Source organism: Dermochelys coriacea, chromosome 4 (assembly GCF_009764565.3).
Source record: "Dermochelys coriacea isolate rDerCor1 chromosome 4, rDerCor1.pri.v4, whole genome shotgun sequence".
NCBI lineage: Eukaryota > Metazoa > Chordata > Testudines > Dermochelyidae > Dermochelys > Dermochelys coriacea.
This window is the reverse complement of record NC_050071.1, coordinates 40400417-40418187: the sequence shown is the minus strand read 5'-3', so window position 1 is coordinate 40418187 and position 17771 is coordinate 40400417. Positions and strand designations below refer to the sequence as shown.

General features: G+C 43.8%; 1 protein-coding gene across 1 annotated transcript; it reads left to right on the top strand.

Annotated features, from left to right (window-relative positions):
- The first annotated feature begins 9385 nt into the window (after window positions 1-9385).
- On the top strand, window positions 9386-15259 carry FABP2 (fatty acid binding protein 2). Its single transcript, XM_038398519.1, has 4 exons — window positions 9386-9560; window positions 10830-11002; window positions 12687-12794; window positions 15016-15259. Exons 1-4 carry the CDS (start codon window positions 9494-9496, stop codon window positions 15064-15066), a joined length of 399 nt encoding a protein of 132 aa, XP_038254447.1. The 5' UTR covers window positions 9386-9493; the 3' UTR covers window positions 15067-15259.
- The last annotated feature ends 2512 nt before the right edge of the window (window positions 15260-17771 follow it).

The window sequence follows — 17771 nt, the reverse complement described above, 5'->3', positions numbered from 1 at the left end:
CATGTTGAAAGTTTTCCCACCAGAACACATGATTTTGTTGAAGCCAAAGTTTTTCATTGGGAAAATACCAATTCTGAGGAAAAATTTCTTCTGGTGAGACATGTCAAAAAAAAAAATGTTGTTGAACTGACCTTTCAAAAGGAAACTCTGGCATTTGATGTCAAAATGTGGATTCAGAATGACCATTTTTGTGTTGATCAAAGATGTAAAAGTTTTTCATTTCAACATTTCTGATTCAAAACTTTTCAGAATTTTCCATTGTTTGAGATGGTTTAATATATTAAACTTCCCTTCTGTTTTGGAATGAACTCTAATTTCAAAATTTCCTGCGGGATAAAAATTCCATGTTCCAAACAGTTACTATATTTTTTCTCCTGAGTCAGTACTGATGTTATGAACAGCAGAAGCTTTTGTGAGTTATAGACACCAGATGGGATGGAAGAGCGAGTCTCCTTTCCCTAATCAACTACCAACTAGTGGTTACAATTTACACAATGTGAGACTAAGTGAAATACTTTGTATGTGTCAGTATGTGCTATTGTCAATGCTGCTGCTCCTACGGTTGAGCTGTAAAGGCTGACCTCTGGGAGCCAGAAGAGAAGGAGCAAATCATAATACACTTACAGCCCATTCAAGAGCTGTGTTGACAAGCTCCAGAGAGAATTACACACAAATTTACCTTTGCATATAAGGGGAGAAGAAGAAGAATCACAAAGTTTCCCAAAACTAGAAATTTCACACAAATTTTGCCTTTTCAGTTAGCAGACCCCTTTCACTTGAGCCCACAGTGATAGCATGTCCACCCCACACAAGGCCCAAAAGGGTTAAGGTGGCTTGGTGGGCCAGTTGACTGCCCAGGCTACACCTGAATGAAGAGCTAGGGAGCAGGGATTAATTAGAGAAAAGGCTCAGCTGGGCAGGAAAAGAAGTGGCCTGGATAAAGCTGAGGAGCTGGGAGCAGAAGGGGGTTGCTGGCAGGGGTGCTAGAACAGGGTGAGCCAGGGGATCATAGCCCCATTACTTTTTAAAGTGGGAGTGTTATGCCCTCCTACTTTTTACCAGCCTTAGGGGCAGTGATGGGGAAGGGGGTGGAGAGGAGCAAATGGGGGGGCGTCCTTGAGGGTAAGAGGTGGCAGGGGGCTGGGCCTCAGGGGAAGGGGCAGCCCAGGGGTGGGAGCTCAGAGAGAAGGGCTAGCATTGGGGGTGGGGCCATGGTTTGCATGCCAGTGGTCCCCCACACACACATTTTTAGGGAGCTTCTGCCTTTCCTGGCTGCTGGGAAATAGGCTGCAGTTCCTCTGTGGGAGGAGGGAGTCGTGAAGCTGGAAAACCTGGGTTGGGGGGGAGCCAGGAGGTAAGGAAAGAACCCAGGGAAAGGCAGTAAGGGGGAAGACTTTGGCTATTGACTAGCGGATCCCTGAGCCAGAACGTGGACTAGAGGGTGGACCTGGGTTCCCCTGCCAGGCACTGGGGAAGTGGCACCAGCTGGGCAGTGAATGGGAAAACTGCCCGAGCCCATTGTTAAGAGGGGACCTCAATACCCCAGAAGGGGGAAACATCCTGAGTGACCTGGCCAGAGGGCTGAGTCAGACAGAGGGGAACCAGGAGCTCCTGGAGCAAGAGAGGGGCTGCAGACCCACAGAGAGAGAGAGAGAGAGGTGGAGAGATGGCATGCAACTGTGGGAAGGGGTGTTGACCTCATGAAGCTAATTCCCCAGAGCGGCTGGGAGGAGGCATCATCCTAGCACTGAGTCGCGCATCCTGTCACAACATGGTGGAGAACGTAGGCACACGATTACCTCAATAAAAGAGGAGGGTGAAAGACTGCAGGTGATTACAACTGATAAAAGGGGAATGCAAGAGACTGTGGTAGACTGCGAAGGGCCACATATAAAGTGGTCATCCCTGATACATGGAGAAAGTGGAAGGCCACAACAGAGAAAAAGGGAATGAAATAATGGAGCCGCAGTATGTGGAGGCCTTTTCTGCAGAGGGCACTTATACAGTGGTGAATGTGGGTCGGTATGGGCCAGTACGGCATACCAGTAAGAAGTGGCCACCAGTACCGGCCTGTACACAGCCCATGTTAAAGTGCTGCCACGGCAGCACTTTAACACTGTTGCCCACCCCCCAGCCAAGGCTGCCCATTCCGGGGGGAAGGGTCCGTTGCCCTGGGGCCCGGCGATTTAAAAGGGCAGTGGCTGGAGCCGTGGGCCCTTTAAATCACCGCCGGAGCCCCAGGCAGTACAGGCCAGATAGCATGGGAGGGCTGGCTGGGGGAGGCTGACCCCCAGCCCCGCACCTTCTGCCTGAGGCCCTGCCCCTTCTGGGGGCCTGGAACCCCCAGTAAGTCTTTTATCTTACTATCTTGTTATACTTATACCTTCCCACGCTAGACCTCAGAGTCGCCACCCCTGCAGAAGGGAACCGACAAACAGCAGGGAAAGATCCAAGCCCTGCTGAGGAACCAACAGAAAAGATGGGAGTCAAGCCCTGTGATACCACTATCAGTTGCTCTGATTAGCTTCTCTTGGTCATTCCTGTCTAGCTCACCTACAGTATTGGAGGGAATAAATCACATCAGGTTGAGTAGATGATTGCTAGAAGGATGTTCTCATTATCCCCACTCACCTGGGTTATGCTTCTTAACAAATCAAATTTGAAACAAGCACTTTTGAAGTGGCTCTGGAAAAAAAGAACCCTATGAAAGCAGAAAATATTGTTTTTAGGAAACCAGGTATAACTTATTAGCATTGATACTGCCAATGGAAGTTGAAAAGTAAAAGCTTTCACATTTGCTATTTTGATACTATAAGTAGAGGGAAAACATTACCTTTTCCCTCTGAAGAGTACTTTTATAAGTCATGTGCAGGAATAATAGCAATGTAGAAGATAATTTACAGAATTGTTGTATAGGGTCACAGCCTGAAAACTATGGAAATTCTTCTCAACACAAGGGGAAAATATGTCCTACATTATCAATGCAAAAGACCTGTACATTCATCAAACATATCGCTCTTTTCAACCGAGAATTGCTCCTAATTCTTGCAATGCACGTTTGCTCCTGCCCAGTCCAGTCAGGCCCAATTCTACAGTCCTTATGAAAGTGTACTGCTGATGGGAAGAAAAGAGGGAAGGGTGGCAGGGTGTTCAGTTTAGTCTGTTTTTTTTTTTCAATGAACGAATTAGTTGAGTGTGTTCCTAACGGATATGAAAGAAGACAAGGCACTTTCTTTAAAAACCTCCATGTTACATATGGCTAATCTAACCACTATCTTGCAATCTAACGTGCTACCAGTAAAGTGCTCCCATGAAATGTCAGTGCTTAGATGCAATATCAAAAGGTTATTATGGGTACTGGATGGATATTTCTCCTTTACCTATAACTAGTAATGTGCAACCCTGAATGTTTAGTTTAGTTTTAACTGAACAACAAACTTCCAAGTACAATGCCCTATGTATGGATTATTTGGCTAGATTAAATTTTATAGGCATCTAATAAGAAATATAAGATGTGACTGTTATATATAGGTACAGAAGAGTATAGAATATCTGCTGGGAATGAACAGAGATATAATGTCCCAACAGGATGAGCTTAATTTACTTCATTGGGAGAATGTACATGGTAGGGCTGTAGGCTCATGCTACTATATAAAGTTGTACAGGAGAAACCTATTTAAGTCTGCTGAATTTGGGAGTCTTTGCTCCTGACTCAGCCAGGGGTCCCAGGGCTTCTAAGTTTTTAACATTTCTAATTTTTTTCAGAATTTCACTTTGAACCTTTGGAAACTAAACATTTTGAATTTTTTTTTCAAAATGAATTTTTTGGGGAATTTCCCTTTGTGGGAAATTTCTACTTTTAGTTCCAAAATGGAACTTTTTTAAAAAAAATTCAGAATCCCCACGGAAGGGAAATGCTAAGTTTTGACCAGCCAGTCTTTTCCTTCCAAAGGTAGTGATAAGCTGATAAGGTAGTGACAGTTTCTGGATGCTCTGGTGGGTCAAAGGATTTTAATTTCAGAACTTATCCTCACTGTGTTCACAGTGACCAACTTCTGTGTCCACCTCTTAAATCTATATGTGTGCTGTAAGAACACATCTCAGGAATTTTAATTTTGATTCATGAAGTAAGATGGTAGGTGGACAAGAAGTAACCTAGAGCCTTTCAGACAAAACATGGATACCAGGGGAATGGACTATCTGGGTAAGAATAGCCAAATCTCCCATAGAAATAAAGATGCAGTATAAATTCCTAGACAGAAATTAAAAGTGGGATTTTTCCAGAAGCACTTAAATGACTTAGGTGTCCATCTCCTCTTGAACATCTACCTAAAAGGGAATAACATCCAGAAGAACCAGCCAGTTTAACAGTAGAAGGAACCTGGTGTTTAACCCCCAAGCAAGTCCTCAGCCATCAGTTTATCCAAGTAGCTCTAATTGTCATAGGTTCTTAGAATCCACTTGCTAGAAAAGCGGCATTAAAGATCTTGGTCTGACACCCTTAACTTTCTCTGTGTAGCTTGGGTTCTGCTATGGTGGCAAATTATAGGACTGACAAGGCAAGAAGGAGAGGGATGCCGCATGCCCATCAGGGGAATTAGCAGAATGTCAGCTCTTGTAAACATATGCGTGTCCCCCTGATCTTTGGAATGTCATTCAATTTCCATAGTACAGCTTTATGTGATGTGTTCTTGATTATCAGTGATTATCATGATTAGATGGCTGTGCTGGTTAATTATTTCTTTCCACCCACCTCAATTAGAGGTCAGTACCTGGCAATACAGATCAAACTTCAACGTTAAAATGTTGTGTAGTCTATTTTCTGCACTTTAAAACTGATACAGATTGGAGATGAGGCGTCACCCAGAAGCCTCAAATTTAACCAGGTAGGACTCCATGCTACACAATGTCATGTCATGAGCACTGCTAAGGGACAGATTTTTCAATAGTATCCTCAGAAACTGAAGACACAGTTTTCACATGCAAAACTGTAATATCAAAAATTGTACAGGCAACCTCTTAGATGAGGAAAAAAGGCATGTGAAACAAAAGCATGCACAACACCTCAGTCACGGGGAAAAAAATGACTACAGGCATAATTAGAAAGGCCAGGTCGAGGTCTCGTTGGGGAAAAAACAAACAAACGAAAACCAGCGTTTATTACAAGAGCCATGGCAGAAAAGATTTTAAGATGAATAAAGCTGGTATAATTTTTACCTGTGAGAAAATCAAGATCAGATTTTACTGTATGAATATTCTTAAACTGCACAGGTGAATTGTGAGGGTGGAAAAGTACAGCATGTTCTATCGTTAAAAGACCACTAGTCCTCAGAGGGACAATGAATGTCTATGTGGCAACGTGTGTGGGGGCCCAGAAGGGTCCCATGCTCCACCCCAAATGCTGGAGGGCAAGGGGCCAGCAACCACCACGGTCAGAGCCAGAAGGGAAAAGGCAGGGCCAGAGTCTGCCCGGTGCAGCGCAGCGGCTGCATTCTCCCAGGCAACCTCCAGCCACGCTGCCTTGGAGGGGGACGCTGCCCGGTGCAGCACAGCAAGACAGAGCCCCCCCACCCTGCCAGGTAACGTGGGATGGGGAGAGGAGGGGATGGGGAGAGCTCAGGGCGGGTAGGAGTCATGTGAAGAGGTCACGTACCCTCCCTTTAGCTGGTGCCCCCATTTGTGTCTCTCCCACGTGTTGCTGAACATCAGGGGGAGGGATAGCTTGGTGGTTTGAGCACTGGCCTGCTAAACCCAGGGTTGTGAGTTCAATTCTTGAGGGGGCCATTTAGGGATCTGGCAAAAATTGGGGATTGGTCCTGCTTTGAGCAGGGGGTTGGACTAGATGACCTCCTGAGGTCCCTTCCAACCCTGATATTCTATGATCACAAATACAGGTCCTATGGCAGATCTTCCCATTTGTCTGCCAGATCTTCAGAGGCAGATTAAAGCAGCATTCTTGGGGTTCAGATTCCCCAGGAAAAGAGGTCAGCATGGAGAAATGAGGTAGAGCCAAAGCAACAAATTGTAATGGAGAGTACAGAATACAGATGACAACTGCCCACATGGCAAGTGGACTTGAGCTGGCTGGTCAGCCTGACCTGGGAGAAAGACTAAAGACCCATGAATGGAAAAAAGACAAGAGCCCAACTGTGAGATGAGTGTGTGAAGGAAGATTTACCCAGGAGTGGGAGCTGTTGGGTGGAAGAGACTATCTGGGTACACAGAAGTTTTGGTGAATCCAGGACTCCTTTTAGTTAACACCTGGAAGCCCCCTGAACACAGAAGTAATTTTCTTTAAATGTTCGGAAGAATTATTGGAATAAGCTGGATAGAGAAACCCTTCCTGGCCCACCACTACTCAGAGTCCTTTTGTCAGTAGGAATAGTTTAAGGCGATACTTTACAGAGTGAGTGGTGTTAATAATAATGAGGTAGGGCAGTCAAGCAGTAATAATGTATTTAAGCAAAAACTGAACAATGGCATGATCTTTATCATGCTCAGCTCAGTATTTCCTGAAATAGATTTTTTCCAGTGGCTACTTGAGAAAGAGGAGAAGTTTTGAAAGGGGATTGAGGCAAATTCAGTAGGGTAGCCCTCGAGCAATTCTGTCGAGTGCTCAGTGATCTGAGTTGAGCAGGCTTTTGCCAAAGTGAAATCCCATTAGATGCAGCTCAAATTACAGCCTCATGTGACATCAATATTTAGGTCCTCCAAAGATACCAGCAACTCCTTACAACAAGAAAAGGAAAAGAGAGAACCTGACCGATACCTCTGATGTGAAAAAAATAAGTATTATAAAACCTTTTAAAAGTGCAGGAGGCCATCTTTGTCCAGCACAAAGGAGCACTAAAAGGCAAAACATTTTTTTTGTTTGTTTTAGTTTCATAGTTCACTTCCCTGAGAGATTGGGACACTGTGAAATCAGTGGATAGCTTTTCACAAACAAAGCAGGGTAAAACCAAGAAGTAGGTTGCCTCTCTCAGAATGCTCCAAAGAAAAGCGAATAGTATGCCTATTTGCTGGACATCATATGCTTCCAAACAATGTAAATTTACAACGTAAATGTAAATGTAAATGTAAATTAAAGGTCTCTTTCCACTGTTTCCATGGAACATTTTCAATTTTGCTAGTTGCTGACAATAGAGGAGCATAGGCAGCTAATTTTCTACAGCTGTAAAGTGTTAGGAGTGTTAGGTATTATGTTGGACTTGAATTTAAGGTTGCAGAAGCAGCATTGCAAAGGCTTTCTATTTTATTGGATTGAATAGGAAAAATACATTGTTCAGAAGTTGCATGAGGCCAGTGGCAATAGACCAGAGGTGGGCAAACTATGGCCCGCAGGCCACATCCAGCCCGCGAGACCCTCCTGCCCGGCCCCTGAGCTCCTGGCCCTTGAGGTTAGGCCCTGGCCCCTCCCATGCTGTTCCCCCTCCCCCGCAGCCTCAGCACGCTGTGCTGCCAGCGCAATACTCTGGGCGGCCAGGCAGCGTAGTTGCAGAGCCGCGGCCTGACCCAGTGCTCTGGGCAGTGTGGCTGTAGTGCCGCCAGCCACCGGTGCTCCAGGCAGCGTGGTAAGGGGGTGGGGGCTGGTGGTGGATAGATGGCAGGGGAGTTCGGGGCCTGTGGTCAGGGGTCGGGGGTGTGGATAGGAGTCAGGGTGGTCAGAGGACGGGGAACGGGGGGGTTGGATGGGGCAGGGGTCTCGGTGGGGAGCAGTGAGGAATGGGGGGGTTGGATGGGGCAGCAGGAGGCAGTTGGGGTGGGAGGTCTGGGGGTGATCAGGGGACAGAGAAAAGGGCGTGGTGGATGGGGCAGGTGTCCCAGGGGGCTGTCAGGAGACAGAGGACAGGAGGTTGGATGGGGCAGAAGTCCCGGGGGAGCCGTCAAGGGGCGAGAAGTAGGGGAGTCGGATAGGAGGCAGGGGCCGGGCCACGCCTGGCTGTTTAGAGAGACACAGCCTCCTCTATGTCCCTCCATACAATTCTGGAAATCCGATTCAGCCCTCAGGCCAAAAAGTTTGCCTGCTCCTGCAATAGACTCACCACTGAAAAAACCATGAAGAAAATAAAGTGAATAATTTATTAACCATCAGTAAACGGCTATGAACTATAATCAGACACAAAGCATCTATAAACTTAACCTATAGTATCTGATATATAGGGAGACTGATAATTTTGGAGGTCAAAGGAAAATTCCAGTGTAATAAAAAAGAGAATTACTATATCTGCTTGCAAAAGAAGAGTAATTCATCACAGAGGGCTTGATTATGCCTTGTAGACACAGCGCACAGTAAGCCTCTAACCCCAGTGCTCCAGGCAGCACAACAGAGCCGACATGGGGAAAAGTGATCTCTATCTGCTAAGACCCAGTAGATTACTTCCCTCCCCACCACCACCACCCACCCCCAGCTCCTGAGCAAACAGGATGGGCAGGGAAGGAATTGTCACTCTCCAAGTCACACTTCCTCTCCAGGGTTGCACACTGCACCTTATTCAGGGCAAGACACAGTTTTAATTTTGCCCTTAATGCAAAAGGGATGCAGTGCTCAGTGCTAGAAATGATGTTTAATGTCTGATATTTTAACCACCAAAAAAAAAATTGCCTGCTTTTTTTTGTGTGTATGCAAAGTTTGCTTTTTGCTAATTTGTTTAGAACTTTTCCATAAGTGCTATGTAATGTTAACCTGCATTTAGACATTACTATAGAGACTTAAATGTTGATGTTAAGGCAGCTCCCCCACCCCCACCCCTTATATATATATATATATATATATGACTATGCAATTTTGCTCCATACTCTGTATTTCTTTACTCAGAGTGTTTCACATTTTATTTTTTAGGGTAGAAGAAGGGACATGTTAGCTCTGCTACTTTATTTTGCTTCTCTGGTACGTTAGCTGAATAAATACACTGAAACTGACTGGAGTAAAAAGCCATTCTACATTATCTGGTATAACAATCCAAAGAATTATCTTAATTGATTTTGAAGTTACACTTTTAATGAAAACTTACCTTCTGTCTTGCAGTCTGCAAAGGTAGACGAGCTCAAACTATTGCAATGACATATAGCACTGTTATAATTCTATGTGTAGGGAGCAATCAATCACGCAATGTATCAGCCAAAGTCCAATCTAGCAAGTCCTGGAGCTAACACTCAGCCAGCTGGCACTATTCACCTGAGCAGTAGAGTAACTTCAGTGAATTACTGCTTTTCACCATCATTGTAATGTCACATATAACATGAACACAGTAACTATTATATCTTTTAAAACAGAATATTCAAGTATTTCATAGTTTGACAAGGTGGGGCGAAAAGACAGGTCACTTGAATATCCAGTCACTTGACCTTGAAGAGGTCACATGATGAGCTGAGCTTTAGCCAGCCACATCATCCTGCAAAGATAAGACAGATCATAAATTCCCTTTTTAAAGCTGAGCTGCATCTCAGGTTGACTAGAAGCTGTCTCAAAGAAACTCCTGCTTCAGTCAGAAAAATGGCATTTGATGGCAACTGGAAGGTAGACAGAAGTGAAAACTATGAAAAGTTCATGGAGCAGATGGGTAAGCTTTTACTTTTCCAGTTCCTCATTATTGTCTAAGAGCAATCACTGAATGCTAGTGCTGTCCTTGATCCTCCTCCTGTTAACTGCCTCTCTGCTGACCACTTCATATTTTCTTCCAGAATAATCTTTTTTTTCCCCACTGTAGAAAGAGACAGCATCAAGATATTGGGGCAGATTCTGATCTCTGGAGTAACTCTCTTAATGCCAGTGGAACTACTCCTGATTTATGCTGGCATAACTGAGAAAAATTTTCCCATTTCACTGAATTTTTTTTCTCCTTATGGAAAAGTCCTATAGAATTTAAAAGAATGATAATCTTTCTGTATAATTCTATAACATGAATATGATTTTCTATTACATTTGATAAGTTGGGTTTAAAAATACATAGAAAGATCATTCTCTCTTAATATACAGGTTTTAGACTTATTTCTAGAGAACCTATTTATTTCCTATAGACTGCATTTGGTTCCGTCCCTATTAAATTCTATAGCACTTTTCCATAAAGTTCAGAAAGAGAGCAAGGTAGATTACTGCAGAAATATTCATTGAAATGTAAAGTTCTGCAGGCAACATGCCAACTGGTACAGAGGTGTAATTTAGGTGTCTAAAACTAGGGACCCCATTTTAGAAACTGCTTTTGAGAATGTCCCCTATTATGGCTGATGGGCTTCAATGTCTGGAAGGGTGAAGAGGAATTTTCATGTGCAGTTTTAGAAACAGGGAAGACAATATATAGCTAAGCAATCATTTATGTCTTGTGATATTTAATTAATTTCTGATTAGTTTAATTGCTTGGGGTGGGGGGAAGGGGAGATAGGGAATTTTCCTACCTTTTCAGCCACAGGACTAAATCATCAATGGGGAAAATGAGTTTGGTTCAGTCAAAGTGCACCCACAAACACAAGGCACCATACTGAAAGATTAGGCACCTGGAAATAAAACAGAAAAAGAAAAAGAGAAATTAAGTTCTGCACGCATGACCAGTCCAACAAAGGAGCTGATTTGCCACTGCCTTGCACCCTATGTAGTCATTTAAACCTCCGCAAAGTGGGTAGGAAATGCAACCATTCCCTTGGCAGTGTCTTGCATCAACTTTGCACAGGTGAAAATGGCTACGCAAAGTGAAAGATGAAGGTGAAGAACCTGGACCAAAGAGCTCCAGTAAGGCCCATAATTTATTAAATTCACTTGCCCAAAAAAGGTCATTGGAAAATATACAAACCTGATACTGCAATTTAAGTTGCTTGATGTCCAATTGTTTTTCTAGGTATTAATATAATGAAGAGAAAGCTAGGAGCCCATGACAACCTGAAAATCGCTATTCAGCAGGAGGGAAACAAATTCACTGTCAAGGAATCAAGTACTTTTCGAACCATAGAAATAATATTCACGCTGGGTGTCAATTTTGAATACACCCTGGCTGATGGAACTGAGCTCAGTGTAAGAAATCCACTTTTATATGATCAGCCTGTATTTAATAAAGTTATTGCTGGGATGTTTTATTCATCTTTCTGATTTTATTTTAAATTTTACTCTGTCTAGGAATGTGAACCCATGTAGCAGAGAGCAGATTCTGTCTTTTTAAGCATAAGGCCAGAGCAATGAAACATTTATTCACTTGCTTTACATAAAAATCAAATCCCTTACAACGATCAAGAATATCAATGTGGTATGAGCTAACAGGACTGTATTACACTTGCCCTTTAGCAGTTGCACTGGTTTCATGTTTGCCTGAGCAATGTCCAAGTGTTGACATTACTGTAGGAAATTCAATGTGACATCGGACTGGCTACCTGAGAGACAATCTTCTACCACATGAACCACAATGGCAGCTGAAATCAGTTAGAGGGATTGATTAAAAAGGCTCTAGGAGAAATGCTGGTACCACTGAAGTCAAAGAGAGTTTTGTCATTGACTCTAATTGAGCCAGGATTTCACCCCCTATCTTTAAACATGATAAGTTTATAGGCAGAGCCTTCTTACAGGGCCCCTAATTCTGCAATTCATTACTGAGCTGGTCTGGTGAAGCAAGGGTCTTTTGGCTTTTTGAGTGCAATGAAACACCCACTGTCTCTCACAGACATTTGTCTGAGAAGTAGGGAGGGTCAGAGTCCATAGTAGGTTGTGATAGAGAATGAAATGGGATTGGTTATTTGTGAGGGACTATTCTTTCTATGTCAGAGAAAGTAGCAGATTAATGTATTAATTTAATTATGCATATGGCCCCTGAGTTCTGTGGGAAGGAGAACTGTAATCACCCAATACATATTATAATATTTATTATTATTATTTGTATTACTGTAGCAGCTAGGAGCCTTAGTCCTGGACCAGGGCCCCATTGTGCTAGAGGCTATACAAACACAGAACAAAAAGATGTTCCCTACCCCAAAAGAGGCTTACATTCTAACTATAATACAAGAGACAACAGATGGATACAGAGAGGTGGGGGAATACAAGAAAACAATGAGACAATATTGGTCTGCATGATAGGCAGTGGTCTGAGCACACTAGCAGCCTGACTGTTGTCAAGCTTTATCTATGCATCATGGTAAAACAATTTTGAGTAGGGATTTGAAGGTGGATAATGAAGCAGCTTTGTAGTGGTTTATGGGGCGCAAGTCCCAAGCATGTGGGATAGCCTGGGGGAAAGCATGCAAGTGTTTATCTGGAAATTTAACAAGTGGGCAGTGGAGGCTGGCATCATGGGCTGATCAGAGGTTAGCACAGACCACTCAATGGTGAATAAGAGATGATATATAAGGTGGACATTGACTGTGAAGGGCCTTGCAAGTGAAGATAAGCAGCTATATTTGATATAAAGGAGAAGGGGGAGTCAGTGTAGGGATGCAAAGACAGGGGTTACATGATCAAAGTGACAAACTAAAAGAATGCTTATATATATGTGTGTGTGTGTATGTGTTTATAAACTTTATATATATAATCAAAACTAGAAGTGCTTTGGTTGTTGTGGAGGGGGTAAAACTCCTTTACTGTACCGGCCATTTTGCAAAAACCTGATATTCATTGCTTTACCTCTTTGGTGCCTTTTTAACAGCCAAAGAATACATATACAAGATCAACATTATCATGAATTCCTTGGATTTTTTTTATTTTTACACTGTAGGGTACTTGGAATCTGGAAGAAAATAAGCTTGTGGGAAAATTCAACCGGAAAGATAATGGGAAAGAGCTCAAAGCATTCAGAGAAATCGTAGGAGATGAATTAATTCAGGTGAGTTAAGTCAATTTTTTTCCTTTATGCACAGCATCAAACTATAAAGATCTGAGCCCTCTCTTAAAACTGCATGAAACTGGGAAGTATCATTAATTTATTTTTTAAAACTCCTATTTTTTATTAAAAATTTGAAATTTTGAAATTCAAAAAATCATTGAATTTCAAATATTGAACTTTTTTGACGTACTCTAATCTTTCTGTTTTCCTACCCACTTGCATTCATTTCAATTATCTGAGTGCAGCCTGAGCTAACTCTAAAGGAGCCCAACGCTGAGTCCATGCTCATTCTGACCAAAGGTCCTGAATCTGTTAGGTTCTAATAAGGCCATTCTCACATTAGGATCTGAGTTCCTCACAACTGGTAATGAATATGTCTTCACATGCCCTTGTGAGGTAGAAAAGGCATATTATTCCCATATTTTAGAGATGGGGAGTTGAGGCACAGTTATATTAAATGACATCCCAAATCACACAAGATATCTATGGCAGAGCGTCACATTGAAATCTGGTATCTTGAGATCCACTCTTGTGTCATAACCACAAAACTTCCATCCTCCCTTAATGATCCAGCCTTAATCTTCATGCCTGGATTAAGGGCTTGTCCACACTTGAAACGCTACAGGGGCACACCTGCAGTGCAGAAGCTGTGCCACTGTAATGCGTCAGTGTAGACGCTACCTACCCCAGCAGGATGGGCATGGGTAGTGAGTTTTATGGGCCTGTGGTGCCCCTGCTCCAACAAATTCAGGGCCCGGGGCCTGGCTCCACCAATGTTTGAGGCCAGGTCTCTCCCCCAGCCGCACCTGCTGCCCCGTGCACCTCCCCTGGAGCATCCCTGCCTGCACCCTGGGCAGCTGCTCTGCTGCTCCGTACTGTGCTCCCTTGCCGTCCACTGCCAGCTACAAAAGGGACCGGCACCGGCAGCAGGCTGAGGCAGCGGCTGCAGAGGGAGGAGGTGCACATGTGATGGCAGCCCTCCCCGCCCCCCTGGCACCCACCACAGGGGAGGCCAGGGGGCTTCCTAGACCTGAGAGGGGCCCGGCCCCTAGGAGCATGTGCAGTGCCGATGCCGGGTGACTGGGCTGCCTGGGGGGAGAGGGCTGGGAGGCCTGTGGAGTCCACCTCTCTGGCCCCAGCCCCGGAGCAGCCTGCCTGTGCCCCAAACTCCTCATCCCCAGCCCTGCCCCACCCCAGAGCCCACACCCTGAGTGAGAGCCCTCACCCGCCCCCGCACTCCAGCCCTGAGCCCCCTCCTGCACCGTGAACCTCTCATCCCCAGCCCCACCCTGCAGCCCTCATCCCTGCACCCCAACCCCCTGCCCTAGCCCTGAGCCCCTCCCAAACCCCAGAGCCCTCACCCCCAGCTACAGCCCTCATCCCCCCACATCCCAACCCTCTGGCCTAGCCCTGAGCCTCCTTCCAAACCCCAGAACCCTCACCCACAGCCAGAGCCCTAATCCCCCCACACCCCAACCCTCTGGCCTAGCCCTGAGCCTCCTCCCACACCCCAAACCCAGAGCCCTCACCCCCAGCCAGAGCCCTAATCCTTCCACACCCAAACCCCAGAACCCTCATCCCCCCCACATCCCAACCCTCTGCCCTAGCCCTGAGCCCTCTCCCACATCCCCCAGCTCTCATCCCCCCACCCCCTCACACATTTTGCAATATAGGGAAACTGTTAAACTCTTACTGTTTCCAGTACATTTTAACATTATTTAAAAAAATACGTATCAGCTTACAAGGCAGGTAAAAAGTATACAAACCTGCTGCCCCTGAGGAGGGGTTCTCCTGTCAGTGTAGGTAATCTACCTCTCTGAGAGGCAGTAGCTAGGTTGATAGAAGAATTCTTCTGTCGATCTAGCACTGTCTATGCTGAGAGGCATTACCTAGGTTGCTCAGAGCTGTGGATCTTTCACACGCCTGAGCAACATAGCTGGGGTAAGCTGACTTCTTAGTGTAGACCAGGCCTAAGTAAGGGAGTGCACGTCTAGGTTTGAAGATTTTAAAAATCCACAGTCCTGATCTATGGTCTTTCTCTTTGATTTTGATGGAACTACTCACATGAGTGAGAGTTACTGATGTAGTCGTTACTGGACTGAGCCCTTAAGTTGTAAACCTGTGATGGATAATAAACACTCTCTTGATGGGAACTGTAAAATAAATTTCAATGGAAACAGTAAGTGATGAGAGTCTTTTCCTCTTCATTAATCTCTTTCAGACTTACATATATGAAGGAGTTGAAGCCAAGAGAATCTTTAAAAGGGTTTAAACCTCAAGCCCAGAAAGAAATCTGATGGGAGAAGAATCATGTTGTATGTGGCAACTGTTTCCCTTGCCCAACAAGCACCAAGTTACTGATTTACTGGTCTTGATTTAAACACAGGCCAACATTTTGCATTTCCAGTCCTGCCAATATTACATATTTGTATTACATATCAATGACTGTTTTGATATATGGCTTTGTTAAGGGCTACAAAAACTATTTACATTTTGTAAATGAAAATAAATATTGTTTCTGCACTGATTTTTCAAGTGGCAATTTTCTTTTATCACCATAAAAGGTGTTTGTTGTTGTAATGTTTCTCCATGTATTGTATATTGAATCACATTGGTTGTATAATTTTAAACAAACAAATAACCTCCCCTGCAAAAAAACAAATCCCCAAGATCCTGCAGCCCTTCCACATACATAACTCCTGGAAGTTTGTGTGTCTGTAGCTGTAAAGATTTTGACTCTGATAATATAGTTCATCTCCAAGAAAGATCAATCCAGCCCCTGCTGATGTCAATGGGAGTTGGATCAGGCCCTTACTGTACATTTACTGGTTTGTTTTTTCAGTGAAGTCATGCAATAACAAAGGACTTCTAAGACAGCAAATCCAATAATCAATTTTAAATTAATAGAGATATATGTGGTCCATGCCCTTACCTAATTTCTAATATTTTTACTGTAACATTTTGGAGCAGGTTGTAGATACCAGAGCTGTAATCCAATCTAACTACCTATTATTTGATGTAATCTGTGTATGGGCCAATTCGGAAGAAATTTGGCCTTCTGTGTTTTTCCTTCTATATTCTCTAGCTCACTAGCCTTTTCCATATAATTTTTTCCAATGGGATTGTCATGAAACTTTGCTAAATAAGATAAGAGAGTACAACCAAAGTCTCTTTCCAACACAGCACAGGAAATGGAGATATATTCAATGATATTAACAAACTCAGAGAACGAGTAGGTAAAATCCCCATGGGAAGAAAAGATAAGGAAAAAAGCAGTTCAGGAGAGGTGGCAGTTTCTCAAAGAGACAATATTAAAGCCACAACAGCAAACTATCTTGTTGCAAAAGAAAAATAGGAAGACTCGTGAGAGCTGCTTAGTGACCTGAAAAACCAAAAAGGAATGCTACAAAAAATGGAAACATGGATGAATTGCTAAGGATATGTAGAAAAGAGTAGCATACAAATGTAGGGACAAAATCAGAAAAGTTAAGGCACAAAATGAGCTACACCTTGGACATAAGAAGCAATAAGAAGTGAATCTATAAATGCATTGAGGCCTCACCTGGAGTAGTGAATCCAGATAAAGAACGAGAGAGGCCAGAGGGGAGCAAAAAAAAAATGATAAAAGGTTTTAAAAATCTGACCTGCAAAGAAAGGTTAAAAAAACTGGACATGTTAATTTAGTTTTAGGAAAAGAAGACCGAGAGGGGACCTGATGGTTTTCAACTATAGTAAAGGCAGTTATAAAGAGAATGGCGATCAATTATTCCCAGTGTCCACCGAAGCTAGGATAAGAAGTAATGGGGCTTAATCTGCAGCAAGAGAGATTTAGGTTAGATATTTGGAAAAACTTTCTAACAACAAGGCTTGTTAAGCATTGGAATAGGCTTCCAAGAGAGGTTGTGGAATTCCCATCATTGGAGGTTTTTAAGAATGGGCTAGACAAATACCTGCCAGGCTGGTCTAAGTTTGCTTGGTCCTGCCTCAGCACACGGGGCTGGACTAGATGACCTCTCAAGGTCCTTTCCAACCCTACACTTCTATGATTCTATTACATGCATTCCAGATACTGCAGTAGCAAGTATGGAGGAGGTAGCCAAATAGCCCATTTTTCAAAAGAGATTCATATTTAGTGGTCCTGATATTTGGAAACACCTGCACCGGAATATGATTATTATTTTAACTGACTTTCCACCTCCCCACTGCAGGACTGGACTCCATTTCTTTACCTTATATAGACTTCTGAAGGAAAGAGGTAGAGGTAAGACATAATGGTCCCCTCTGCAAGACCTAGAGGTTACCTCTATGTCCTGCTGCAGAAGAACTCAGTGAAAGGGAGGCTGTCCCCATTCAGGAAACACTGGAACCTAATGTCTGGGGAAAGCAGCCATACCAGACTTGCTCCCCAAAGAATCAGTATAGGGGAAACATGTCCACTGGTTTATAGGAAGTTTATAGGAAAAGGTTGTGTCCTGGCACAAGGCAACTTTTCCTTCTCTTGGGCTGTTAAGGAATCACATATTCAAGCAGCCCTGGGAAATTGATGCACCAGAAAACATCTTCCTTACCCTCCAACAGCCATAAGGAATTAGATCTGACTGAAGACAACCTTTGTTTTCCTCTGCCTGAGGCCAGTGGAGGGGAGAGTTGGGATATGTCCTCTCCTCCAGCAGGACTTGGAAGAAAGGGATTGAGGTTTCTGCTGGCCAGGCTGTAAAGCTAGCTGTACAACTTAACTCTTCTAGCTCAGGTCTGTCAGCACTTCTGGCAGCAGCAGATGTGGGATGGCTGGTTAAATGCTCAAAGAACATGAATATGGATAAATAGGGCAACTATTTGTGATGTTCATAGATTCTTAGATTTTAGGGCCAGAAGAGAACACTATAATCATGCAGTCTGGCCTCTGGTATAGCACAGGCCATAGCATTTAACCTAGTAATTCCTCCAGTGGAGAAATTATTCTTCCCCACTATTTAA

Coding starts and splice junctions, on each gene's coding strand:
- FABP2 (XM_038398519.1), top strand. CDS start 9,494: ATGGCATTTGATGGCAACTGGAAGGTAGACAGAAGTGAAAACTATGAA. Junction 9,561..10,829: donor AAAGTTCATGGAGCAGATGG/GTAAGCTTTTAC, acceptor TTGTTTTTCTAG/GTATTAATATAATGAAGAGA. Junction 11,003..12,686: donor CTGATGGAACTGAGCTCAGT/GTAAGAAATCCA, acceptor TTTACACTGTAG/GGTACTTGGAATCTGGAAGA.